Source organism: Ascidiella aspersa, chromosome 3 (genome assembly GCF_963924565.1).
Source record: "Ascidiella aspersa chromosome 3, kaAscAspe10.2, whole genome shotgun sequence".
NCBI lineage: Eukaryota > Metazoa > Chordata > Ascidiacea > Phlebobranchia > Ascidiidae > Ascidiella > Ascidiella aspersa.
Genome location: NC_139449.1, coordinates 804,505 through 831,823, shown reverse-complemented (window position 1 = coordinate 831,823; position 27,319 = coordinate 804,505). Strand labels below are relative to the sequence as shown.

The 27,319-nt window shown below is 35.2% G+C and overlaps 3 protein-coding genes across 3 annotated transcripts in view; all 3 read left to right on the top strand.

Annotated features, from left to right (window-relative positions):
• The window catches only part of LOC146157990 (rho GTPase-activating protein 12-like), a 41,126-nt gene extending 30,627 nt beyond the window's left edge, over positions 1 to 10,499 (top strand). The window contains exons 18-24 of the mRNA XM_083383685.1: positions 349 to 484; positions 2,289 to 2,402; positions 5,657 to 5,755; positions 6,454 to 6,531; positions 6,960 to 7,094; positions 8,385 to 8,490; positions 9,033 to 10,499. Coding sequence (XP_083239811.1) covers positions 349 to 484; positions 2,289 to 2,402; positions 5,657 to 5,755; positions 6,454 to 6,531; positions 6,960 to 7,094; positions 8,385 to 8,490; positions 9,033 to 9,240 — 876 coding nt within the window. The 3' untranslated portion in view covers positions 9,241 to 10,499. The remainder of the gene's footprint in view (positions 1 to 348; positions 485 to 2,288; positions 2,403 to 5,656; positions 5,756 to 6,453; positions 6,532 to 6,959; positions 7,095 to 8,384; positions 8,491 to 9,032) is intronic.
• Positions 10,500 to 14,080: 3,581 nt separating this feature from the next.
• On the top strand, positions 14,081 to 19,703 carry LOC146157989 (receptor-interacting serine/threonine-protein kinase 2-like). The gene is made up of 6 exons (XM_083384438.1): positions 14,081 to 14,176; positions 14,603 to 14,769; positions 15,213 to 16,069; positions 16,858 to 16,899; positions 17,031 to 17,246; positions 18,054 to 19,703. Exons 1-6 carry the CDS (start codon positions 14,174 to 14,176, stop codon positions 18,536 to 18,538), a joined length of 1,770 nt encoding a protein of 589 aa, XP_083240564.1. The 5' UTR covers positions 14,081 to 14,173; the 3' UTR covers positions 18,539 to 19,703.
• A 4,061-nt stretch (positions 19,704 to 23,764) lies between these two features.
• Positions 23,765 to 27,319, top strand: part of LOC146157988 (nuclear pore membrane glycoprotein 210-like) — a 29,621-nt gene continuing 26,066 nt past the window's right edge. The window contains exons 1-4 of the mRNA XM_083383616.1: positions 23,765 to 23,898; positions 24,522 to 24,678; positions 25,393 to 25,504; positions 25,886 to 25,961. Coding sequence (XP_083239742.1) covers positions 23,765 to 23,898; positions 24,522 to 24,678; positions 25,393 to 25,504; positions 25,886 to 25,961 — 479 coding nt within the window. The remainder of the gene's footprint in view (positions 23,899 to 24,521; positions 24,679 to 25,392; positions 25,505 to 25,885; positions 25,962 to 27,319) is intronic.

Genomic DNA, 27,319 nt, shown 5'->3' with positions numbered 1-27,319 from the left:
TTATTGTTAGAATTAGAAGTACGGTTAACGCCTAAACATAAAAAAACTGTTATAAATTAACAAAAGGTTTATTGAAAACAATTATACGTCGACAATGCCCATAGTGTTACTAGAATGTTGCAACAATGCGACCCAGTAATGTTTAATGCAGAACTCAGTATTGGTTGTGCGCAAAGTTAAAAAAACATTTATTCAATCACCTGGCTTATGTAATTGTCTATTATTACTATCTCAAAACCATTATGACGCCGACAATTCCCATTGTTTTACTAGAACGTTGCAACAATGCTACAGATCAACATTGGCCACAGGTTGAACACAAATTTGATCGACTATTGTATGCTTTAGAATCAGGTGGATCCCCTTGACCCCCACCCTCAACCCTACATCGTCAACGATCGCCTCTCGGTCGATGACCCCGATGATGACGTCACAAGCGGAGATTCCAAGAAGAAGAAGGAAAAAAAGAAGAAGAGCAAACCACGTGAGTCACGCAGGAGCGATGCTATTTGGCAAATCAAAGTAGCTGTAATGCAGTGCTAATATTATATAAACAAGGTTATTTAAAAAATATATAGTTAAAGGAGGAAAAATCTAACCGATTTGCAACAATTAAAAAACATTATTCTTTGTTGGTTCAAAATATAAATATTTAAAAACTGTTTTTTTTTAATTTTGTAGTCACAATAATTCCGCAACCCTAACTGTTACCCTTGCACCCAAAAAGTGTGTTCTAAGTGCGTAAATTTTTTTAACTGAGTAAAACATTTTTTTAATATAATTTTTAAGGAAAAAGCTTATTTGTTAAATTGTAATTAAACAGAAAGAAATTGGTTAGTTCCCCCCTTGAGTGTCCAGTATCTTGTGACCCGAGTAGAATCTTCTCTCAAATGTAGGAACAAGTTTGCCATCTGTAGAAACCATATAAAAACTTGTAGATTTCAACTATCAAGGAAATTCCTTTATTGTTCTCCTAACAATCAATGGCGCCGTATGCTTTTTCGATTCCACGTGGGAACTTTCCAGCCCAAGCCTGAAAATGCAAGAACAGTATACTGTTGGCCTACATGACAACTTTTGGTTTGTTGCGTGAACAAAAGTAGATTTCCATTTGTGTAGAAAATGATTAGGCCGGTCACCGCAAACTTTACCGGGTTTTATATACATCATTGTATAAGTTGGCGCCGGTCCGCGTCAACTTTCCTGCCGATTCGCCAAATACAGTTTTATGTTTCAATTGCAAAATGCAAAATGTTGAAGGCCAGTTCCGTAATTTGCAGAATTGTGACGCATCATGAATTAATTGGTTTACTGTGGACTTCGTCGTACGTCACAAACTTGTTTCAGTCTTCTTAATTTTATGACCAGGTTAAGAATACTTTGTTGCCTACTTTTGTCGAAATTACATTTTTGGTTGATTTTGATTTTTGAAGGTTCACCCTGTCTGATATTTGTCAGTTGTCACTATAGACTTGTGTCAAGTGGTGGGGCGAAATGTAAGTAACTTTATGCGCCTCACAATACTGAGAATTAAATTCGCGTTCTATTGATCTTCAATTACTCCCAAACTGAAATACCCCCGGGAATAGTTTCATATTTCACTGAATGAAGTCACGTTTTGCGACGCTGATCTTTTGTATTCCCAGCTATAATTAAACGTCGATGTCTCTGTTGGTTAAGATTCGTTTTAGTGCAAATAAAATTAAAAATAAAAGTTTAAAAACGCATTTGCTGCAAATTGATGACGCTAACAATTTACATCAGTTTTTGGTATGCTCTAATATTTTTAATACAGTTAAAAATTGTTTTTTTTTTTATGTTGTGCTTAATTTGTGCCGATTACGCTACACTTTTTTTCGTTTTTTACATAACTTCATGTGGGTTGAATCTTTTAGCAATGGCCCAAAATAGCAACTTGCTGATTGGTTACTTTTTGTTCTTAGCCAAGTATTTGTGAGTGTTTTTTCCGGTAGAGTTTATTTCTTTCTGGTCACGTTTTGTTTTTTAAACAGCTATATTTTTTTCTTTTAACGAAGTTTTTTCGCGACCAATTATTTTTTCCTGACTTTATTATTCTGACCAAATTTTATTTTCTCTCTAAATTAGTTTAGTTACATCAATTTTAGTTTGTTTCGCCGTCCACAATATAAGCACTGCATTGAAGTATAGATAACTGAATTGTGAATCTTGGCTGAATTGCCAATATATTAATTTAGTATCGGCAGAAAGCGTTTCTACTATTCTCTACAGATATATATTTTTCTTCTGACCAAGTTTAATTTCCACAGCGTCTCGTCATGGTTCGGATGCAAAGAACTCAGACAAAGTTCGGACCAAGTTAAAAAAGTTCATCGGGAGACGACCGACGATGGAAAGCCTCCAGGAGAGAGGGATCATAAAAGGTCGGTGGAATTAAGTAAACTTACATTTTTGTTTGAAATTCATGTGAAAGCACTAAATGTCCAAATCAGTGAATAACTTTTTAAACTAATTTTATCGCACGAGTCTCTAGGAAAGCAATCATAAAAGGTCGATGAAATTTAAGTAAACTTACATTTTTGTTTGAAACTGTTTATTTATGTGAAAAGTTTGAAAATGTCCAAATCATTGATTAACGTTTTTAAAATAGAACTGATTGCACAAATATTCTCTCTTGATCTAGAAAAATGAGTTTTATCACCTTTGTCAATTTAATGATCAAGGAAAAGAAGTGCAGTATATAAATACTAATGCGAAACTTACCGTACGTACAAATTAAAAAAAAAAACACTAAAACTTTTAAAAGGCGACAAAAATTTCGCAGATTTTTAACTAACTACAAAATTGTGATTAGAACAAAAAATCGTTTTCGACACCTATTCTGAAGTTTGGCATGCTTCAAATCTAAATAAATTTTTATAGAAAATGTAATTAAATGGGAATCATTGTGAGTACATATAAGGTGAATAATTTGGTAATCCCGGCCCGCTTTACTTAAATCAGCCGTCAATGTGCCATCACTCAAGCCATTGTTACGAAATAACCACGTCATCAACAGTGTGCAGTCATCGCCTGCCATTTGTTATAGGTTACCTGTCACTAGTTTGCCGACAACGTATTTATTGTGTGATGCGCATATAAGGTGCTGGGCGGCTGGGCTGAATAATAATCACCTGAATTTTTTGGCGGCTTTATATTACTATAATATTAGTTTCGAATTGTGTATTGTCATCTTTAATTTAAACAAATATAAGTCGGGCCTATTTTAAATAAATTATGTATTTTATAATATAGAACAGGGGTTCCCAATCTTTTTTACACCTTGACCCCTTTGAAAATTTGGGCAAAATCAATGCCCCCCTATTTTGTCAACCTATTCAAAAAAATTAAGAAACGCCATTTTATTAAAAAATGGTTAATACAGGAACAGGTAGTTAGAATGATAAAGACTAAGAGATAATAAATTTAAAAAAGTATTATTTTATAATTTTTTTTATGAAACAGACTCCTGGTCCCCAGGTTGGGAACCCTTAATATAGAGGATTCCATAGACAAGGCTATTACCGAAAGAAGTTGGTATAATTAGGATTTTCCAAAATATAAACCAAAGGTAAAAAGAAGGCTGGAAAACCAACTATCCTGAGGTGAGGTTCGAACTCACGACCCCGGTTGGCCGGGACCGTCTCAATGCGCTTAACTTGCACTAAATACACTTTGGGTTGCAGAACAATGTTCCACGAGTCAAATGATTAACTTTTGTTGATTTTTGAAGTATACACATATTTGTATTTAGGATTTTTTTATTTTATAATTTGGTAAATAATTAAATAAGATAGCGTTTCATATTTTGATTATTTTGGCGGATCAAGAAATGTTTTTACATCATTTTTTTCAAAAAGTGTTTGTGGCCAGGTCATAGTACGTTAAACCACTGTAACATCTAAATATTACTTGAACGATAACAAAAATGCAGACAATTTAAGTTTATACTTTAAAAAAGCAACAAATGAGAATTTTATATTACACATTAGTTTTAAGGGACTGGCCTACAAGTTGTACAGTTTTGTAAAGTTGTCACGGTTAAAACTAGTAAGATAATAAATGTGACAACAATGGCCTATGTGCGTTGTGACGTCACAACATAATGGCCGCTTTTTATGAATGGGCGATAATTATGTAAACTGGAGTTGCTCGAATCTATATTTGCCGTTCAACTTGTTAATGCCATAATTAAAACATGACCAACTTTATTTTTTTAAGTTACAAATTAAGGCTTGTAATCTAATAAATATAATGACATCAGAAATAAAAAATAAATTAAAATGTTCATTAAAAAGTTAAATAGTGGGATGACACTGTTAGCCATTTCTCATTTTTTCGATAATTACCTACATTCTAAGAACCATTGACCTAAATCCCTGTATATAGTTTTTGGTTACTTGCGGGCAAAGATCCATAGTAATTTGTCTCATATTTATTGATTGATTTATTTATTATTTGTCTGTATCTGAAAATCATAATCAGTCGCTCTAGTTTCTTTTAACCGATGAGTTGGAATTCACGTGTTAGGAAATAGTAAGATTTGCAGAATTTATGATCGCAGTGGAGTTTTTGGTACAAAACTTTGTTACAACATCCTTAGATAAGCACAGTTAGTAAGGCTCTGCTATAGATTGCCGCATTACTGGCGCGGTATTTCACATCTGCAACACTTAGTAGGATTTCCGGGAATAGATGATCAATGTTGTGGCTGCAACCTGCATATAGCTGTGTAATTTATAGCGCTTGCAACATACACGTTGGTTGTAACGTCGGTTGAATGTTGTTAACACTGCGCCTAAGGTAAACACAATAATGTTCACAAGGTTACCACAGATGATTTAAATCTTCAAAAGTTGTGTAATTTAGCGTGATAATAAATTTTAAAGTCAAAAAGTCTTTGAAAAACTCTTGAAAATAATATAAGTATTTTTGAAACATCTTATTCCATAAGTCAAAAGTCTTCTAATAATCCTAAAAGTTATTTCATATGCATCTTGACTTATGAGAAACTATTGCCTCCCGTTTGCTTTTAAATATTATTTTTAACATTTCGCGCGATTTAAATCTTTGGAAAAGCTGTACATTTTCTTTAAACGCTTGAAATTTATTTCATAAAAATGTATGGCAACTATATGTAGAACTCTCGTATATACCAATTAAGACCGAATGAAACAATTAGCTCTGTTCAATATTATTGGATCGTTATCTACACTGATTGCTTTAAAGGTGTTTTTAAGAAACTAAACGATCTTTTAATATTCTATTGTAGAACTGAATAGCAGATTACCAACAGGCAAAATTAGTTTTCAATAGGTTTTATTGCTTACTTTTTTTGTTTTAACACTGTTACTTGGGATAACTTTATCGCTGTTACATAAGATTCGCTCCAAAAAATGTTGCCATGAATTATTTGAATCTGTAAAAGTATTTTAATTTCATTCATGTTTAGCATAAGTGTTAAAAATGTGCCCGAAAAAGCATTGACTAAATGTCATTACCCACGGTTTTAAACAAATACTTGAAATGTATACGGGTAGATGTCAGGTTAAAGTTCCTTCCAAGTTTTCTTGTTTTTACCTTTTGAAACGATTTATTTATATTTTTGCTTGTTTAACGTTCATCGTTGTTACTACAGAGTCGGTGTTCGGATGTCCACTGGACAAGTTGTGCGAGAAAGAACAATCTCACGTTCCCAACTTCATCCGAACCTGCGTCGAAGAAGTTGAAAAAAGAGGTAAGTAGCTTGTGCAAAGTACGAGGGTTTAGGGTTCGAGTCCCAGCTAAGGCAAAGCGTGTTACTTGTGAAATGGCTTCATGATAATTTAGCTCAAGAATGGCACAGAGCCTGACTTGGAAACCTTGACCTTTTAGGTTTTTTTTTTGGACGAAATAGAGTGATATGCTGCTCATTTTATGCTAATTTGTAAATTACTTGCCGTTTTAAGATTTTAAATATTGTCTAATTACCGATTTTACCTAAGTTATGTACAAAAACGTTTTAGTTACTCAGTCGAGACAAGTTTTAGCCATTCTGGTGAAATATTTGCTTGAAAACAGTCTTTGTCACATTTTTGATAAAAAATGCGATTCTTTTTTACCAAAATTGACTGTAAATTGATTTAATCAAATTCAATTTTAATTCTTATTTGGGAATCTGAAAAAATTAAATTTTATTTTAATCAATTGGAATACAATGGAAAAATACTAGTTGTCTAAGTCTGCACATAGCATGACATGAATTTGCTAACCGAAAATCTTGAGAACAGGGTTCGATTCCCGACAACTTTGTTATAACGATACGAAATAAAAAGTAGTCGCTAAAATACGTTCTGTTACCAAAGAAAGTGCTTTCCAATAAAGTTACAGTAAACTCAAACGAAATAATTCAATTTTTTTAAATGCAAAATGAATATTACTCTGTCGGTCTTGTAGGTTTGGACGTGGACGGAATTTACCGGGTCAGTGGCAACTTGTCTCACGTCCAGAAACTTCGCTACATGGTCGATAGGGGTGAGTACATCTTATGACTGACGTGCTTCTAAACCTATTTAAATCAGGGTAAGTAGGTGAGCATTTAAAAGACAAATGGTTTTAAATTCTCGCGAACCGACCGAAAATTTAATAAAATTTGTCTTTATATTGTGCCGCCTAATTACCCTGATTAGAATTAGACAAATATGGTAATTTACAAAGATCTATTTAAAGCAGGGTTTTCAATATTAAACAGGCATCTTCAGTTTTTAAATTATAAATTTACTTTTTGATTTGTGCATCTAACCCTGAATCTCATTTGGAGCAACGAATTTCATTCTACATTATTTGTATTATAGCAGACATTTCCTTGAACAAATGTTAATCTTATTATTAAATTTAATTTTTTTTAAAGCTCTTCTGTGAAAATATTTCAAGAGTATTTTTTCAACTTTTTTTTTCCTTAGACGAAACGATCGACTTGAGCGACCCCCAGTGGGAGGATATTCACCTGGTAACCGGTGCTTTAAAGATGTTCCTCAGGGAATTACCCGAACCTGTGATACCATTCAACTTCTTCGACAAGTTCATTGCAGCTTGTAGTAAGTTGATGATTAATCACATAATTGAGTTGATTTAGTAAATTGTAGTAATTTAATTGCACATTTAAGTTAAAGCATATAGCAGCTTGTAGTAAGTATAAATAAAAAAGCTTGTTGTTATTGTTAGTTAACTATATGACAGTCGGCGACCAACCAAACCCGACGGCGCAGTTTTGTGCCGCGACCCGTGGGTTGGGAAATGCTATAGATTCGCTTTTTACCCCGATACCTGAGACCCGATATTTAAACGAGAAGTACCGCGACCCGACCCCATACCAAAAGGTATTAATAAGCTCAAAAGATAAAATTGCAAGAAGGTAATGTTTTCAGGGTTTTAGGATGAACTTTACTTTTGCGTTGGGAAAGCCTATTTACCTTTGATCTTAATGAAATATTTTACCAGAAATCTAAGTTTTAAATTTGTAAATTCTACATTGGATCGCTACTAATCATTGTTGAACCTACTATAATGATTTGGTATCGAATCGGCACCGATACTGCTATTTGGAATCGAGTACCGGCTCCGATCCGATATTATCAGGCATCCCTGTAACAGTAGGGTTGTTCAAACAAACACTTTGTTGTCAAATTTCAGTGGGGACCCCCTGGAATTGTTAGGTTGCGTCTAAAAACCCCACAAAACAAATCTGAGCACGTTTGGTTCAGTATTGACCGAGCTACGTCAATTTGAAAATTCAGATTTGGGCTAAAATTTTTGAAAAAAATCAATTGTCCTCCCCCTAAAATTGATTTTCTTTTTTTTTTGCATTGCTTTGCAATTGAATAGCCATAAACAAACCTGTTTCGCAGTAAAAAAGTGAGTAGTCGTGGTACAAATGTCACATTTCAACAATATTTGTTAGGCTGTTTTGTACGAAAAATGGCTTTTCAGCGCATTTTTTGAACTTTAGATAAGAAATTGATATAAATGTGTGAATTACTAAATGCACTATTATATTAATTTGATGTCATGTTTGCTGTATCTACTTTATTTTAAAATTTTAAGCCATTTTTCGTACAAAACAGCCTAACAAATATTGTCGAAATGTGACATTTGTACCATGGCTACTCACTTTTTTACTGCAAAACAGGTTTATTTATGGCTATTCAATTGCAAAGCAATGCAAAAAAAGAAGAAAAAACATTTTTCTAGGGGGAGGACAATTAATTTTTTTCAAAATTTTAGCCCAAATCTGAATTTTCAAATTGACGTAGCACGGTCATTACTGAACCAAAAGTGCTCAGATTAACAAGATTTGACCTAAACACGATTTGATTCAATTTGTTTAGAAATCCAAGACGAAGAGAAACGAATAACTTCGATGAAAAGTTTGGTTCGAGTGCTGCCAAAAGCCAACGGGAAAACATTGAAATACCTTATGAACCATTTCGTCAGGTACTTACAACTTACTGCTGACCTTCACTTTATTCTACGTGTGGACAACCCTCTCCTATTAATCCGAAAAAATCTCCGAAAAATACTATAGTTGTTTAAGCCTGAACATAACAGGTCAAGAATCTGAAAACTAGAAATCTTTAGAACAGGGTTCGATTCCCGGCTAAGACTGGCAACTTTGATTTAAAAAGGATAAGACTAACAAATAAAATGGAGAAAATAAATTTCCAAAGAAAACCCAAAAAGTTGTTAAAATTATATCGGGTCGGACATAGCCCTTTGCTGCCACCCATCGGATGTAAGTTTATAGAACAAAACAAAAACTTTGCAATTCAGATCTTCCATAAAAATTCTAGCATAAGCTTTCGTTCCGAGCGCAAAATATTGCTGGATTTTTTTTATTTTTTTCATTTCTAAAAAAAATTTGTTTCACTTTTTTATTTTTAAAGGATTATATTTGAGTTAAACCTAAATATTATAATATAAGATTTTTTGCGGCCCGAAAAATAACCCTTACAAAACAACCCCCTTTTGTGTTTCAGGGTTGTTGAACACAGCGTACAGAACCGCATGCAAGTGCAGAACATCGCGATCGTGTTCGGCCCCACCCTTCTGCTGAAACCCCCCGAGGAAGGGGCCGCAGGGGGTATCGGGGGAACCACCGGCCACATGGCGGTATACATGGTCTACCAGAACCAAATCGTCGACTACATGCTAACATCGAACGATGCAATATTCGGCGGGATATGACCCCCGTGACGTCACGTGATTACGTCACGCGTGTTGGTGACGTTGCGTGTTTTGATGACGTCAAGCCCACTCATCGGTCACGGTTGGGTGGTCACATGTATCCCTGCAATGGGAAGCGGTTTGCTGCGAACTTTTAGACTTTTACCACAAATTACCGCAAGTAACCACTATTTGCCGCAACTTTTTGCACTTTGTGGCAAATTACCACAACTTACCGCAACTTTAATACAACTTACCACATTTTGCCGTAAGTTACCACGAATTTCCGCAGGTTACCACAAATTACCGCAGGTTACCACAACTTAGCGCAACTTTAATACAACTTACCGCAAATTACCACAACTTACCACAACTTGCCGCAAGTTACTGCTAGTTACCACGAGAAGTGCTTGTACCAGTGGTTGCGGTATAATCGCCTCTGTTCGTTTTACTTTGCTGCATTGTAATTGCGGTAATACAGTGCTTCCGTATCTTATTTAAGTGGTTGAAGACTGGTATTTAAATTGAGTGACAAAAACATAGATAAATTCACCCCAAAATAAAAACAGTAAATCAAATCGACATGAAATTATTCAAGTGGATAACATTTTGTTGCTGATGCACTACATGTGGATTGAATGACCAAGTTTATTACCCCCTCCAAATGTGGTTACTTATCTGCACTTTTGCATTGATGCTGCCACTTAATCGACGAGAAATCGCACTTGGAGGCAAAAAAAGTTTATCAAACAACTTTAAGGACCAATAGAGAGATTATAGTCATATTTATGTTGTGCGTCAGTGCTCATTGCGAGTTACTTTCTTCGACTACAGTTTTATTTTTTCTCATTTTGTAATATTTTGGTTGACACGAAATATCACATTTTCTCGTATTTTTTGACAAAAACGAGACAAAAGTCGAAAGTTGAAATTAAGTCTTAGTTTTACTCTTTAAATCGCTTTGCTCGCCTATATCCGATCATGTTTGTCCAAACCACATTCAACATGTTGCACAACTAACACTACAGTCTCGCATGACGTCATATTACGTCAGTGACACGTCACTCAATTTCGAAACTTTATTGGTTTAGGCATTAACATACAATAATTTTAAAAAATCAAGTCAAATTTTGATTTTAAATTAATTTCGTAATCCATTGGTTTTCAACCTTTCCATTAGTGACCCCCCCCCCCCCCTCAACTTTATGACCCATTGAAAAACATAAATTTGGGTTTAACTTGCAAATAATATATGCTCGTGTCTCCCAGGACTGCTTTGCGACCTCACAAATAACATTATAATTGCCTCTAAATATTAGGAAAGCTTAGACAATGAAAAAATCTATAATAATGAAAAATCACCTAACGAGCGATATTGGAATTTCCAACACGTTTATTCTCTAAACTGACAAATGCGCATTTTAACCAGTTTATTTTTTTCACTTTTTCGTCGCAGTTTTGTCGCCTTACTTCTGGCTTGCACTTCCGACTCGTATATCGCCTGCTACGCACCTTGGCCGCGTACGTAATACCTGCGTATACGCACGTAATTTATCTGCTCTTCGTACGTATACGTGCGTATTTTGTATGCTTACGTAGGTATACGCACGTATTACGTATGCTGACGTACGTATACGCACGTATTACGTATGCTGGAGTAGGTATACTCACGTATTTCGTATGCTGACGTACGTATACGCACGTATTTCGTATGCTTACGTAGGTATACACACGTATTACGTATGCTGACGTACGTATACGCACGTATTACGTATGCTGAAGTAGGTATACGCACGTATTTCGTATGCTGACGTACGCATACGCACGTATTTCGTATGCTTACGTAGGTATACGCACGTATTACGTATGCTTACGTAGGTATACGCACGTATTACGTATGCTTACGTAGGTATACGACGTATTACGTATGCTGGAGTAGGTATACGCACGTATTACGTATGCTGACGTACGTATACGCACGTATTACATATGCTGAAGTAGGTATACGCACGTATTTCGTATGCTGACGTACGTATACGCACGTATTACGTATGCTGACGTACGTATACGCATGTATTACGTATGCTGAAGTAGGCATACGCACGTATTACGTATGCTTACGTAGGTATACGCGCGTGTTTAGTGTGCTTACGTGCGTATACGGTAGTATTTGGTATGCTTACGTACGTATACACGCGTATTTTGTATGCTTATGTACGTATACTCGCGTATTTGAAATGCTTACGTGCGTATAAGCGCGTATTTCGTATTTCGACGTACACAGGCGTGTGTAATTTGTATGCGTTCGTACGAACACGGCCTTTTCTAACATTATTCTTCCTGTACAGTAACAAAATATAACAAGACACCTACCGCCAATATGTCTCTTGGAATTGACTGGATTAGTTACTTTCAAGTAAGAATCAGTTAAATTGTTTTACGTTTGTTGTGTGAAACGCCTTTTGTTGTGTAACTAAACCAAATGTAAAAACTATGAAGCAACACAAAAAGTTTACCACTAGGCCACTGTTCGACGTTATTTGTAAACTTCTGAATTCGCGCCCAACTATACATAAATTAGGCCTGCTAGGACGTTTAATTGTTTGGTAAGGCATAAGGCTATATTATCTTGTGGAGTGCATTGCTGTAAATTTACCACTCTCTTTACATAAACAAGATGCCAAACGCACCATCGGACTTAACAGTAATACGTCACATGCACTGAGATTAGGATATTTTTTGAAATAACTTGAATCAAAGTCCAGTTTTTCGAACGCATAACATGTAACTCCCCAGTTTAAGTCATAATTAGAGCAAGTCCCCGATATAAAAAAAAACATGAATATTAAAATTTGTAAACTCGTCTGAATATGAGCAATAACTCAAGCCAAAAATAGGAAAAAAGCAACATATATCAAGTAAATTGTTTCATGTGCAAAAATTAGGATAAATAGCTCCATTTTATAAAAAAAATGCTTTATGAAAACACCTGATTCAACTCAAGTCATTGTTCAGAAAAACTTTCAAAATAACTTGAATCAAGTCAATTCATTTTTCCCAAATAACTAAAGTGAAGTCATTGAAAAATAGTGACTTATGTCAAGTCATTGTCATTGGCTTAAGTAATTACAACCCTGCTTTGTCGACCTATGTTTTGCATTGTTTTTTGCTAGTTTTTTCCAACGCAGAGTTTTGGACGAGACTAGCAGTAAAGGTAGAGACCACATATGTTGCTTTCAGTGATTTGTTAATTAAATGAATGTTTTAGTTTTTGGAAAAAAACGCTTCTAATATTAGAAAAAATACTTAAATTTGGCACAGGAAGAAGTTATAAGATAAAAATCTGCACGTCGGCATGTTTGAGTTGGACACCCCTGACCTAAATGATTAACCGACTTTCTGTGCCAGGCGCTAAGGTTAGTTTTTTGGTTAATTTATTTTGTGTGTTTCACCGAACCAAGTATAACAAAAAGTTGCCGAAAACCTTCGGTATGTAATTAATGGATGGAGAAAAAACTTCCAGTTCAGTTCAATGTGCAGATATATCAATTACCGCTAGATGGCGATAGAGAGGTAGACTAGTTTCAAACCCTTAAATATCTTGTGTACGATACAAGTATCGGGTATCGTCTATCGTCCGATATTATGGTACACAGCCACTATACACCCTTAAGCACACATATGCCTGACTTCCATTTATTTATCTTCTACTTAGTGTTATGTGTTGTTTATGTCGCTAAAAGAGGAACTGTTTGAAACCAGGTGAGTAAAAAGGAACTTTTTTGCAGCGGAACCCAACTATGATACAGATACTTACCACATTTTCTTCCGGCATTTAAATTAATAACATTATTTGGGTTAGGGTTTGAGTTGGTCAAGTATTGCTATTATATATTTATTCTCCCATACTTCTTCCTTGCAATTTTAATTTGAAAACTCGCTTCGTTAAAAAGGTAGGATTTTAGACCAGCGCCGTTTTTGTGCAAAACATTGGATAAATAACAGGGAGTCGAACCGGAACCGAACCGGAACTTTATGAACCGGTTTTGGGTCAATTTTTTCCGAACCTGAACCGGTTTTTATGAGATTTTAAGGAGCCGAATCGGAACTGAACCGAATAATTTGAAAGTACCTGAACCTTAACCGAACCCGAACCTGTAAATAAAAGCGGTTCGCTCCTGCATGACGTCACAACTTCTATTTTACAGAGTCAAGTTACGCCATGTTCGAAAATTTATGAAAAAAATATAAATGTATTGATTAAATAAAAGGTTGATTTTTTATTTTTTAGATATTTCAATATTGAGTTGCTGTTTTTTAATAAGTCACATAACTTAGATTAAATGACTTCCAATTCAAAGATTATTCTCAACATTTATCGACCCACATTTTGAGATTTAACGCAAATTATATTGTATCTGAACCGGAACCTTATGAACCGGTTTTGAAATAACGATGGTCGAACCGGAGCTGAACCGGAAAAGTCAAACGGTTTGACTTCCTGATAAATAACCCAATTTATATAAAAAAAAATGCTTAATAAAAAGTCATTCGTCGGAAAGACTTGAGCAAAGTCCTATTGCCAGTCCAATATACATGAGCTTAATGCTTAAAATCAGAATAATTGTTCGATAAAATATTAAAAAAGTTGCCCAAATAGTACTGTTTGATTGTTGTCACTCTTTTATACTCACTTTAAAGTAATAAAAATAAAACCTATGACTTTGCTTTATACCTTTAGTGTACAATCAAACAAGAAATAATGTAAAATTTGTGTATATACTTGACATTTGTTAATTATCTTTTCCAAATTAAAAACATCTAATTGCTTTAAAATTCATAACACACAAATCCCTTTTTAGGCTTCTTGTGCAAAGTAGAATAGGATTGCGTTATTCTTTTGTTGTGTATCAACTCTTATTGGAAGTTGCTGGCTTACCTTCATGAACAAGAAATGGTAAGGTTTGATTTTAGTTATAAGAGTGATCCAAACACTTATTTATGTGGTTCGTCAAGCTCAAAAATCATAACAACCAATTTGCAATAAAACATTTATAAAACCGGAGTTTGGGCCACGGTTTAAAACAATTTATGTTTCTAAAAAAACAATTCAAAATCAACTTGTTATCAGTATATAGATGGATAACCAAACAAAATATAAAGTAAATAACCAATAGGTTAAACATTTTTCCCCCCTCTATTATCAACAATATGTGGCTATACCCGCTTGAATTTGCTAAAGCGCAGGTCGTTCTCTGGACTTGAGTTATCTTACCAAGTGTGATTCCATCCAAACAAACAGCTATTTAGGGTCTGTCTTTTCAACAAAAAAGCCTTTACCATGTTATACAGTATAGTGAGTAATTTTTATTTGTCTTTTCAGTTGAAGGAATACCTCGCAAATGACATTGTGTTGCACCCAAACACCTGGTTACTTGGAGAAGGTGGGTCAGCTGTCGTCATCTTGGCGTTTCTTAAAGAACTCGGTAAAAAAGTTGCCATCAAGTGCTTTTCTGTCAGTGGAAACCGAGCGGATGCTTTCCTTCGCAAGTAAGTTCAAGTTTGGAAGTGAATAAAAGACACGTACAAATATGTGTTCAACAAAGTGTGATCTAGCTCTTCTGAAGCTGCTTTATGAGGATTACGTATCAATAGTACACCGAAAGCCATTGCAAACTCACCAAATCTATCGATTAATGATGCAAGCAAGGCAGGCCAGAAAAACAACTAACAGGTAGTGAGGTTCGAACTCACGACCTCCGGCCATATTGGTCAGATCCGGTTAGTCTGCGATGGCTTACGGTGTTGGTTTGGAATTGGTTCAAATATTATTTCATTTATTCTTCAAGTGTTTGGCGAGAAAAAGTGTTTACAAACTTGAAAAATACAAGACCAGGCTCTGTTGCATTTTATTGTTTTTAAAGGTGGTAAAATTTAGTTTTCGGTCCTTAATATTTTTCAGTTTTTATTTAAAGACCCTGTTGTTTGTTAAGGATTAAAGAAGAGCTAGAGATGCTTCAACACGCTGAACACGTCCACATAGCTCGAGTGTATGGTTGGGTTAAGTGGCAGCAGCGTTTTATTGGCATTATCATGGAATATTACCCACAAGGTGACCTCTTAAGTGTTCTACAAAGCGGATTGACCTTACCACCGGTTGTTCGACTTCGCATTGCGTTCGAGGTGGCCGCTTCTCTTTCTTCTGTGCACGAAGGAAAGTTGGACAAGCGTTTGATTCACGGTGATTTAAAGCCGGAAAACGTGCTCTTAGATGAAGAGTTGCACTGCAAGCTGGCCGATTTCGGGAGTGCAAAACTGGTTCCGTTAACGAATGCAATTACAACGATGCGCATTTCCCAACAAGAAGCCAGTGACCCCAAGCAACTTACCCCTATGTACGCAGCCCCCGAACTTCTTACGAACATCACAATGGATCCAAAAAAGGAACAAGATACGTACAGCTACGGAATCGTGGTTTACACAATTCTTGCCTTGCGACTTCCCTATAACACCAACCAACTACACGATGTTACAGCCGCTGTAACAGCTGGACAAAGACCAGACTGCGAGGAAATCCAACATGACAAGGAAACCCTAGCCTCCGCTGATCAACACATAATTGAAAGTCTCGTTGAGGTTATGGAAGCTTGCTGGCAACCTGACAAGGAAATGCGTCCAAAGATGTCTAAAGTTCGTCAGAAACTTGGGGATTTGTTGTTTTCCCAAAATCAAGATTATATCTCCCAATGTTTCCAAACTTTATCGGCACAACTCCAGCCATGTTCGCTTTCCACCGAAACATGGAAGGTTTGTCTTGATGGATTCAATCCACTTAATCCACCTGCACCAGGTACCACCATAAGGAGTACATTGTATTATCGGATTAGAGCGGATACCTGATGCATATCTGGCAGTAGCAGTAGTCAGTTAATACTACAATGAAATCAATGCAGATCTTTTACCAAGCTAATTGGTATATAAGATGTGGTCTGCAGTAAAACATATTGTTATTCTAAAATAGTAGGGTGGCTGAACTTCTTTATGATAAAAAACATGTAAAACATTTTGCGCTGATTTTATTTTATTAATACAAAACGACTCAATTTTGAAATGACATTGTAGATTCCTGCACAGCCGGAATAAAATGCCCTGAATCAAATGGTACGCTTTTGCTGCTATGTTGTAATGAAAACACATGGAACTTCAGGCAAATGCATTTACATAGAATGATCGCCGCCAAACTTTCAAAATTCCTGGGCGTTATTATCTAACTAGTGCAAAAAAGCCTATTTATTACAAAGGGGTTCCGTGGCCTCCTGCCTATATGGTAATTTAGGAAGTTTTAAGCACGTTTGGTGAAATCAATCTGTCCTACAGGAATTAATTTTGCTTTTTTATTGAGAACACGGTCCAACTCCAGGGCGTTTTGACGCTTTGTCAGAAATCTAGGGCGTCGAAAAACACTCTGCCAACCCACGTGCGGTGCCTATGCATAGAATAGTTATGTTTTACTTTAGAGAGAGTGATATTGTGGGTTTGTCAAAGCGGGGTAAAAAGTATTACAAACTGCAATAAATTTAAACATGTTTACACCGACTCAGTAAAACTTGAAAAACAAAAAGTGTTTCTTTTTTTCAGTCCCAGAACAAAGAAGCGGAACTGTAGCTCAGTTGCAAAAAGGTAAATGGATATAAATTATTACTTGTTAAATTCTTGAAATTATGATGGCTCAATGTGTAACAACTTCCAGTAATACAAATCTTCTAAACTATATTTTTTAGAACCGACCAATGGACTTTTATTTTTAACAGTGCCCACAGATCTTTCTACCAAACGATTTTCGTTGTACGCAAACCATGTGGCCGAATTCATACAGCAACTTGGAAAAGCCTGTATGACACCTCAAGATTTGGGAAAGCATGCCCTTTTGCTGAGAGAACATAAACAACATCCATCTGCCGTCTTCTACTTACACACAGCAGCTGCATGCTTCACCCAGGATCCTGACCCAGCCAAAGTAATGGAAGGTATTATATGTGCTTTATTCACAGTTTGATTTATGCATTGTAGTTTTGTTTTTTGGATTCTAGATTTTATTGTCACTCAAAAAAACTGCTTAGTATTTAAACAGGGCTGTGGAGTCGGTTAAAAACAACCCGAGTCCACTCAGGACAAAAAATGAACTCAAAGTCCGACTTAACCTAATGTGCAATTTCAAAAAGTCAGAAATTCAGCTCCTACACCAAAGCCCTGCATTATAGCCATTTGCGGAACTAAAATGGTGTGAACTGTAAAATTATGGAACCACAGCAATCCACTCATAGGAGTGTCATATAGGTAATCCACTTGCAATACATGGCTGGATAAAAGTAATCCGCCATATGTTACTCCAACTTCAGTTTGCGGCATTATAGGTTACAAATTTGATAGTTTTACGTAGTCTTACCCAATGTCCGACTCCGGTAAAAATAAATTAACTTGGTCATGTCCACAGTCCATCTTCTCAGCCCTGATTTAAACCAGATTTTTTTAATGTGACCCTTAGCCCTTTGTCTGACTGCTGAGCCAGATTTTGGGCCACAAGCTCATTTGTAATTAGTGTATATTGTTGTAAGCCAGTTAAACTAGAAGTGTATGTTTATTATTCGGAATTTAGACACATTCATAAAAATTTGTGAATCATTTTTCAAGAAGTGAGCAGGGGCCAAAAAATGAGAGCTGATAAAATGGGACATAAGTCGTAAAATATTGAGAATTACTGGTTAAGTGTTTTGTTAACACATGCAAGCTATCATACCTTCATTTAACATGACACTTATAAACGATTAACGAAGGTGTTCTGTTGTGTATCAATGAAATGAAGCTGACGGTTGATGAAATGTTGGATGAGAAAGAGATCAACTACTTGCCTTATGTGCGCGATCACATCCTGCCTTTGATGCACAAAGTGGAGCTATTTATAAGCATAAATGATAACTTGAGCAACGATGCAGTAAACTTCCATCTTGCCTGTGTCGAATCGATTTGGAGTTGTGAAGCTGCAATTGGGGATCTAAGCAGCTCGGAACAAACATTAAACATGGCTCTTTCTCTGCTTGAGAGAGCATACAGAGATCAAGCCCAGAAATTTGCTTGCTATGCTTCTTGCCTATACAACCTCGGTGAGGTGTGTTGGAAATCCGGCAAAATTGAGGAAGCTGTTGAGTACTTTTCCCGGGCCCTGGTAACCTATAGAAATGCCACAGACATGAAAGATGATGATAGGCAACGGGTGATCACTAGCACTAGAAGCAACTTGATTTCCATATCTTCTCCATAGTAAAGATTTAAAACTAAGACAAAACTTAGTAAACCGAAAATCAGTTTGTTTGGATGTAATGAAAAGATAAATATATTTCGCTATAAAGCATCTTCAGTATCTTCTCCATAGTGGAATAATTTATATAAATTGCTCAGGTTGTGAGTTTAAACCTCACCTGAGGCTAGTTGTTTTCCTTGCCTGCGTAAACAATAAAATTAATCAACTGCTTTGGTTAGTTTATTAAAGGCCCCTGCTGTAAAAATGTAGTTATTGCTTTTTTGTGTAAATCACATAATTTTTTTTGTTCTGAACCAAAACTATTCAATGTACTTTTTTAACTTGTGCCAGTTTTTTTATGCTTTTATATTTGTGTTGTTTGTGGTAAACCCTAATTTTATAAGCAATTCTTCTTTAAATGCTTTTGTGCCTTCCAAAGGTAATAAAGTAAAAATGCCATCTATAGTAAACACATTAATTTATGCAATTTTAGGTTTTATTTCTGCAATTAGTCAACCACATAAAGTTCATAAACTAGTGTGCCTTAATAATAATTTGCTATTTTTTTATGTTTTAACCGATTTAAACATTGTCTTTATTTAGATTTTTTATGTCACTTAATATAATTATGTCCACTGTGCTCAGAGCATACAGTTTATCAATCCCATTGATTATGCACTTTTGTTCTCTAAAATATTTTATGTTGGGGCGTCATTGTAAAATGTCCAAATTTAACTTTTTTCTTTGTAATGTAACAAAGTTTATAATGTTTCGATAATTTGTAATTTGATATTCTCTCTAAAGTTCTAATTTGCGATGTACAAAACTTTCGCTTGTTATTCTAATGTTTTTATAAAACGCCACACTACAAAAGTAAGATTAGATGGGGCAAAAATTCAAGCCCTCACTGAAATATAGGGATCATTTTTAACGTTTTGCATCTCTTTGTTGTTAAAGTATCTTTTTATTCTTTTTCAATATGGCAAGATTAAGACTTATTCGAAGTTTTCAAAATGCTAACTATTTCTGTATGGGCTTTCATATTTCTTTCTGCATTTAACAATACCCTCCAGCCATTATGCTTCAAAATAGAGTTGTTTTTAAAAGTTCCCTTTTTTAATATTTCATATTAATTTAGCCTTTATCGCATTGTAAATAAATATTTGTGTGATAATTTGTTTTGACATAAAATAGTATATTGTTTTTTTGCTTTTATTTTGTTACATGTAACCAATTTTGATAAAATGTTTAGCATTATTGTTGTTACGCCGCACGCCACTCTTCAGCGGTAAGCCCAATTCACAAGTGTATGCAGAATGAGAACTTGGTTATATAACTGGCAAAAAGTAAACGAAGGGTATACACTATACATTACAGATTACATACCTATGTGTGCATGTCAAAACTAAGACAGAAAATTTTAAGTTCCGCCTTACATTTTTGCCTTTTCAATTGAAGTTACGACATCCTACCAAATATGAGATCGATCTGTATTTTGAAGTTGGTTTAAGACCAACATGTTCGCTTTACCAATGATTATTTGTTTTCTTTTGTGCATTGCTATTAAGTTGTTAGACATGTACAACCAAACCTAAGGAGAGCACTTATGTGTGGTAGTTTTATTAAAAAAATAGTTTTGAAGTGTTTTGTTATATTATGCTTTGCGTTTGTATATATTATAAGTTGTTGATTGTTTTTCTTATCTGCTCTAGCTTCAAAAGTTATGGTGAAATGTATTTTTATTTTATTTTCAAAATCACTGCACTAAATGTATGATTGTCGTTCAAAAATATGCATTAAAATATTTTGTTATAGTAGTTAAATCCCCCTTTATATTATTAAAAATTTGCTGTTTTTAAATTTTCTTTCAGATTATTGAATTTAATAAACAACTGAAATGGTAAAACTGGTCTAATAAATATTTTTTGTGTCTAAAAGTGGAATGGTGGAATTTTCATGCATTTAAATCTCACCTCTTAAAAAATCCATTTCAAAATATTTTTCTTGAAAACGTTTCAGGATAACATGTATTTTTCAAGGGTGGTTGAGGAAAATATTTGCGTCGTTTTTTTCACAGGGTTAGCACTGGAGGAGAGTTTCGATAATTTGTGAAGCTCGCATGAAAATGTGAAGGTATTCCTACAATGAGTTATACTTTTTATGGAGGTATTGTAAGCATACATAATAAAAAAAGTTGTTAAATAAATGTTTTTTGTCTGGAATATGAGCAAAGGTTAGAATTAAAAGCGCCTTGACAAACACAAAATGGTGGACATGCCTTAAATTTAACCAAGTCCGCACTTTTGATTATATTTTATCAACCAAAGTGCGACGCACAGGTGCTCATAATATTAATATTTCTATACGGATAAAATGAAGTAAAACAACTAGTCGAAGCTCTTCCCCGCAGAACTTATGTTGCTTATTTCCTTCTTGAGACTCTGCTGGAAATCCAAAGTAGGAGTAAGACACAAAGGTTTGGGGGGAAGTCGTATGTTCAAGTGGAAATCATTTTATAATCAATTTAATCTAATGAGCTTTTCAACCATAGTTATAAGGTCATTTTGTATCAGGTTGCGATACATTTTGTGCAAAATATGAGGTAGCCGTATCGTAATAAAATATCAAGTATATGACATTCTTACTTCAGGAAAAAAAACGTTAAAGTATAATGTTAATCACGATTTTACGAATAAACGAAAGACATAAAAATCGAACAGTTCAGCGACTGAGACTGATTTAAGTCACTATTCACTTGTAACGTCGCCAAAATAAGTAATAAGTCACTATTAGTTTTTTTGGTGACGTTACAAGTGACGTCATAATTCAAGTAATCTTTAGAAGTGTGCTGACCGCAACCGAAGTTGAGTTGATGACGTGTAGGCAAAAATAAATTGCGTCTTGCATTTCAGTTGGTACAGCTTTTCACCTGAAAAAGGGGACTTGGCGCATTGGGAACATAAGGATTATCGCTGTTGCTGCGGGCTTCACGCAAATCACGTTAAAAATTCGCACAAGGTGAAAAACGAAAACATTTTGTTTATCTTGTCTTAAAAGTGGTAAGTGCTATATGCATAAAACTCTGGTCATATTGCAAAGATCTTGTAAATTTGCACGACCGAAAAAAAATTCATTAACTCGATAATTCCGGTTGCATTTTGCAGAGATTGTACACAAAGGACAAGGCTGTGAACACACAAAAAAGGCGAAAATATTATACTATGGTAATTTTAATATATATATTATACATGGCACCTTGAGTTTGATGCTATTCCTATAAGCAAAAGCACACTGTAAAATTGAAAAGAATATTTTTTTAATACCGCCTAGCCAACAAAAAAATCTTCAACAATCACAGTGGTCACTTGGTTGATTGTGCTCCAGCTAAAATGAAAGCTTTTTAACACGAATAAAATAACAAAATTTACCAACGTAACCAGTATTTTAAAAAAATTAAAATGAACCTAAATATCTTCCTACCGTTGTTTTCGAAAATATAAACGCATGGCCGATCGGGTTCGGGTATAGGCCATAAAGGTTCCAAAAATTGTGGTTGGGAAGTAAAAGTGTGCCGCACGCGTAAATTTTTGGTAAAACCAGCTACAAAAAATGCACCTGTAGAGAACGACGAATGTATGTTGTGCTCGTAATTATAGCTTGTTCGTCTGCTAAAGTGTTACTTATTTCACGTCGATACTCTTTTCCTTGCTGGGCTGGTCTGGCAAATCCATTCGGCATTTGACGCATAAAGTTTAACCCGGCTATTGGAAAAACATAACTATAGACAACGATATGAACGGAGATGTGGTTTACTGTGCTGTAAGCTGTTTCCGATTTTTTGGAATATACAATAAATCTATAAGCGACCTGCATGCAGTTTGACGTGCAATAGGAGTTTGTTTTACTTTTGTTTTAGATAGTACGGTGGTGATGCCCCCCTGTTGAAATATACACATTCTTTGTTTTGTTTTTTAGTGACTTTATTTTAAAATAAAAATATTGAAATTTGTACGACTATTAGGTTAAACCGGCGGCATTTCACTTTTGTGAGCTGTTATTTAGGATATTGCTTTATAGCAGGGGTGGGAAACTTACGGCCCGCGGGCCAGATCCGGCCCGCCAACACCAATAATCCGGCCCGCGACCTATTTTACAAACTGGGAACGAAGTCATTCTCCATATTTCTGGCTGATTCAACTACGAAAAAGAAAATATTTTTTTCCGCTTTGCGTTAATCTTGTTCCTCCATCCAGTGTAAATCGCAAAACGCCCTAGTTTATCCTTGATTAACTGCCGTTGCAGTTATAATAAGATGCGTAAAAGTCTACACATTTAACATTAACGGCCCGCTGAGACCTTTTTTAGTTTGGTTTTGGCCCGCAACTAGAAAAAGTTGCCCACCCCTGCTTTATAGCAACGATATACAACGCGAGTCATACAAACACCCTCTTAAATTATGGTAATACACTGTCACCTAACGGTTTGTTTTGAAGCTGGCGCGGTCAAACTCGGCTCAGGGGAATCACCCATTATTAGATGAAGCATGAAAATGCGAAAAAATCCCGCGTAAATTAAGTTACCGAAAATATTAGTTTATTTCACTTATACAGGTTAGAATTCAACGTTGTGTGACATTTTTTCGTCTCATTTTATGTTTTCGGTCATTTTGCATTGTGACGTCAGAGACAGCCGAATTATTTCGTCACTTTGTTATGATTAATGATATATTTCCTTCATGCCGAATGCCGTGTTTGTTTTGGCCGAGATCTTTAATTTAAAACATGTGAAAGGGTTTTTTGGATTGTGATCAAAATAAAAATGCGGTATCCGAAACAAAAATGGAAAATGTGCCCAATGTTTTTTCTTAGAGTTAACATTTTTTGTCGTTTTTGGACAAACACAAAACAAAAGATATCAAAATTTATAATTGACTTGTGGTTTAGGTTATTGTTAAAGGTTAAACTTTCAGCAGATCAGGAACGTTTACAGTATAATTATTAAATATAATAACACTTGACCCACCTTCACCCAAAGGGTAACCCAAATATTGTGCGTTGGTTTAATAATTGTGGCAACACTTAAATTAGTGAGCGTTCTGACCATTCATCATTCCGTAAATTAGTATTACCCCTGATCTGAAGTTGAGCCAATTGACCCTATTTCCCTCACAGATATTACTGCATTGGTTGGATTAATGATTTTGCAAGTTTTATCTTTCTGTTCTTTGTAGGTTTAATGTAGGCTACAATGAAAGTGTTTTTTCTCTTTCTGCTTGGATTGCTGAATGTGCGAGCATTCATCGTCCCAAAACTTCTTCTTCCATATTTCAACCAAGTGCAAGTCAATTACACAATACAAGCAGAGGAAGGATGTTACAAGTGGTGAGCAAATACATTTTGAACCAATGGAAAGTATAGCAATGTTTTTCAACATATCCACCTACACCCAACAATTTAAATATGTACTCAATTTTCCCATAATATGTTATACAAACAGCTACTGTCTGACATTTGCTGCACCCAGTCGCTCTAGTTTTGTTTATTTTTAGTTTGAAACACCAAATATGGTGTTATGGTTTTCAAAAGTGACCAGAAAATAAAGATAGTTTAGGCAGAGAATCATCTATATCATTTTTTCACTGTGACCAACAGCTAACCTATGTTTCACTCCGAGATCATTTACAAAAATCAACATATTTTTATGAGATATTTTTCTTTCTGTTCTGTATTTTTCTAAGATTATTTGCATCTTTACTTCTGATTTCTGTGTGACCAAACCTAACGCACATGTTTAATACACCAGGAGGTCGTTTATTTTGAAAATTATTTTTTTGTTCCCTAAGTTGGGACAGACTAAGCAGCAGCTTTGATTTGTAGTATTTGAATTTTTTTCACTGAAGTTGGCACAAGTTTTGGCAATATTTTTTAGGCAAAAAAGACAAAAATGCGTTTGGATTAAGTTTTGTATTGGTTTATGTACGTAACCCACATGTTTAATACAACAGGAGGTCGTTGAACCCTGGGGTTGCATCAGTGTACGTGGGTCAGGAATCGGGTGAGGAATGCACCGACACGGCGGTTGTGGTCGTCGAAAGCAAGGTTCCATTCAGGAAAACAACTTTGCTACTTGCTGAAAGTGAACTTACTGGAACTGTGCTCCAAGTAAGGGGCTCTCACTTAAAACCAGTTGTTCTTAAACTTTTAACGTGGCCGATGGATTCTTTATAAAAATTGAGGACTCAAATTTATTTTAAAATATATATTATAAATTTAAAATAAACATGGCAAACTTACTGGAACTGTGCTCTAAGTAAGGGATCTCACTCATTATGTGACTATTTCAATAATTTCGATAGTAAAATGATTAAAGAGATGATTTAAAATGCTAGCAGAGAAAAAGAAAAACAAGTACAAAACTTGAGAAGCCTGAATTACCCTGTTTTGGTGCTTTCCAACAGTGCTGCAAGTAAGGGGTGCTCAATTAAAACCAGTGCTTCTTAAAATTTTCCCCTGGCCGATTGCTTCTTTATAAAAATGAAGAAAAAATCTATTTCAAAATAGGGCAAATAAAAAACATGGTACAATTACTACTCTAACACTTAAACCAGTAAATGACAAACTATCTCTTTCAATAAAAAGAACTACAGTCATATATTCGAAACAATCAACAATTCCCTGTTTATAAATGTTTCAGCAATACCCCATGCTATCATCAGTGTAAAAAATGGCTTGCATAAATAACAATGGCTTTAGCATTTTTATTGAAATATATTGTGTTCACAATTACCTCATTCAAACATAGTAGTTAACCTACAGACTGTTTTTTATTACTGTGTGTTGTGTTGGATATTATGGAGTCACTATACTTTTTTACAGTGTGATGTGATTGTCGACCAAATCCGCAGGATCGATATTATTTCACGAACCAGAGAACTTTATCTTGAAGACCCACCAGAGAAACTGAACATTAGAGCGCTGGATGATGAAGGTGATGTTTAGGTTTTGCAAGATAAGTTTACTGAACACCCTAAAACTTTTAGACAATGTCAACCTTCAATATTGAAAGCGTTTACAATCTACAATTGCGACATAAAACTTGGCCTTTTTACACAAATTTACTTCACCTGTTTTTTTCAACATCAAGCAAAGGTCAGGCTAATAAAAAACGATTCTGGTTTGGCCAGAGTTGTAAGATCGAACCTCACCGCAAGCTAGTTGTGTTTCCAGCCTGTTCCTGCTTGTACTATAATCCTGATAAGGACGATTAATCTCATGGCATCTTGTGTTATATACCGATATACCGGTTAATATTATCGATAAATTGATATATAGTCCAATTTATAAAAGTTAATACTTTACCACGTTACAGGCAACACGTTCAGTAGCACCGCTGGCATGTTGTTCGAGTGGAATCTTTTGCAAGATGATTCAACATCAAGCGACGCGTAACTACAAACTTTTAATGATTTGTTTATTTAAGCAGTAATTTTAATTTACACAAATTTGGAATATTTTTGTTAATATGATTTTAGCGACGAAAAGCGTTTTCACACCATATCCTATTCATTTTACGATTTTTGGTTGATTGTAATTTACCCTGATTTTGGTAAATATGATGTTGTTTGTCAAACAAAGTAACTTATCATTTAAATTTGTGAAGCATTTGTCAACTAATCACTAAATCTTAAGATTAAAATGTATATTGATATGTTCTTTATACTTTGTTTGCAATATGAGATTATTTATGGATCAATATGTGTCCTTTTTTGCATTGTTAAACCATGATCTATGTCTAGCCTTTCCAAATTCATTTTATTCTGCATCTTCTTTTATTGTATTAAAACTTTCACGACCCCCCTAGGTACATAGTTTAAAACATAACATTTCTTGATGTCTGCTGTAGCACGCATTTGTTCAAGTAATGTTTTTTTTTTTGCATTGAGTTTTCCATTAGCATGTACAACAGAAAAACATAGCAATTTTACCGATGTAACACTTTAAAAATTATACGGAATTATGCGCAACCCCTTAAACCAGAGGCTCCCAACGTGGGCCGTATTGCCCCCTTGTGGGCGTTGGCGAGTTACAAGGGGGCGTTTTGAGTCTTTTCATAATTTGGGGGGCGCTGAACGCACATAAGGGGGCGTTACACAAAAGTACTTTAATTGGCTTTCTTATGTAAAGCTGTTGGTTGCTGTTGCGTTTCACCGTTTTATACGCGGCAAAATGTTTGTATATTTAAAGCAGGGGTCGCCAACCTACGGCCCTCGACCCGCCGCCTCTTTGACAAGTAGACACGAGTCCATTTTAAATACTTTTTGACTATTTTAACTTAGTACGGGTGAAAAATTTTTGCGCTTCGCGCAAATTATGTTTCTACGTCCAATTTGTTTACGTTTTGATGCTGTCTTTGGACTAGATCAGCGCTTCTTTACCGTTGGGACGTGAAAGGCTGCTAAGTGTGTCGCGGACAAACAGAAAACATTTTCAAAAATATTAGACATATATTTTTTATTTTTTGGCCAATGTAATAAAAACTATAGCAGGAAATTTAAAAGAAATGCTGTTATACCCCAAAAAAATTGCGCTCGCTTCCCTCGCCATGTGCGTCAGGACTTCAAAACATTCACAAAAACTATTACACTTTTCATTAGTAGTTTGGATGAAAAAATCCGGGGCCCGCCTGATTCACAGTTGTTCGAACATTTTTCTAAGTTAACATTTTGTGCGGCCCACAGGGACCTTTATGAGTTTGGTTGGTGCCCGCGACTAGAAAACGATTTACACGCTTGGTGCAGAAAGA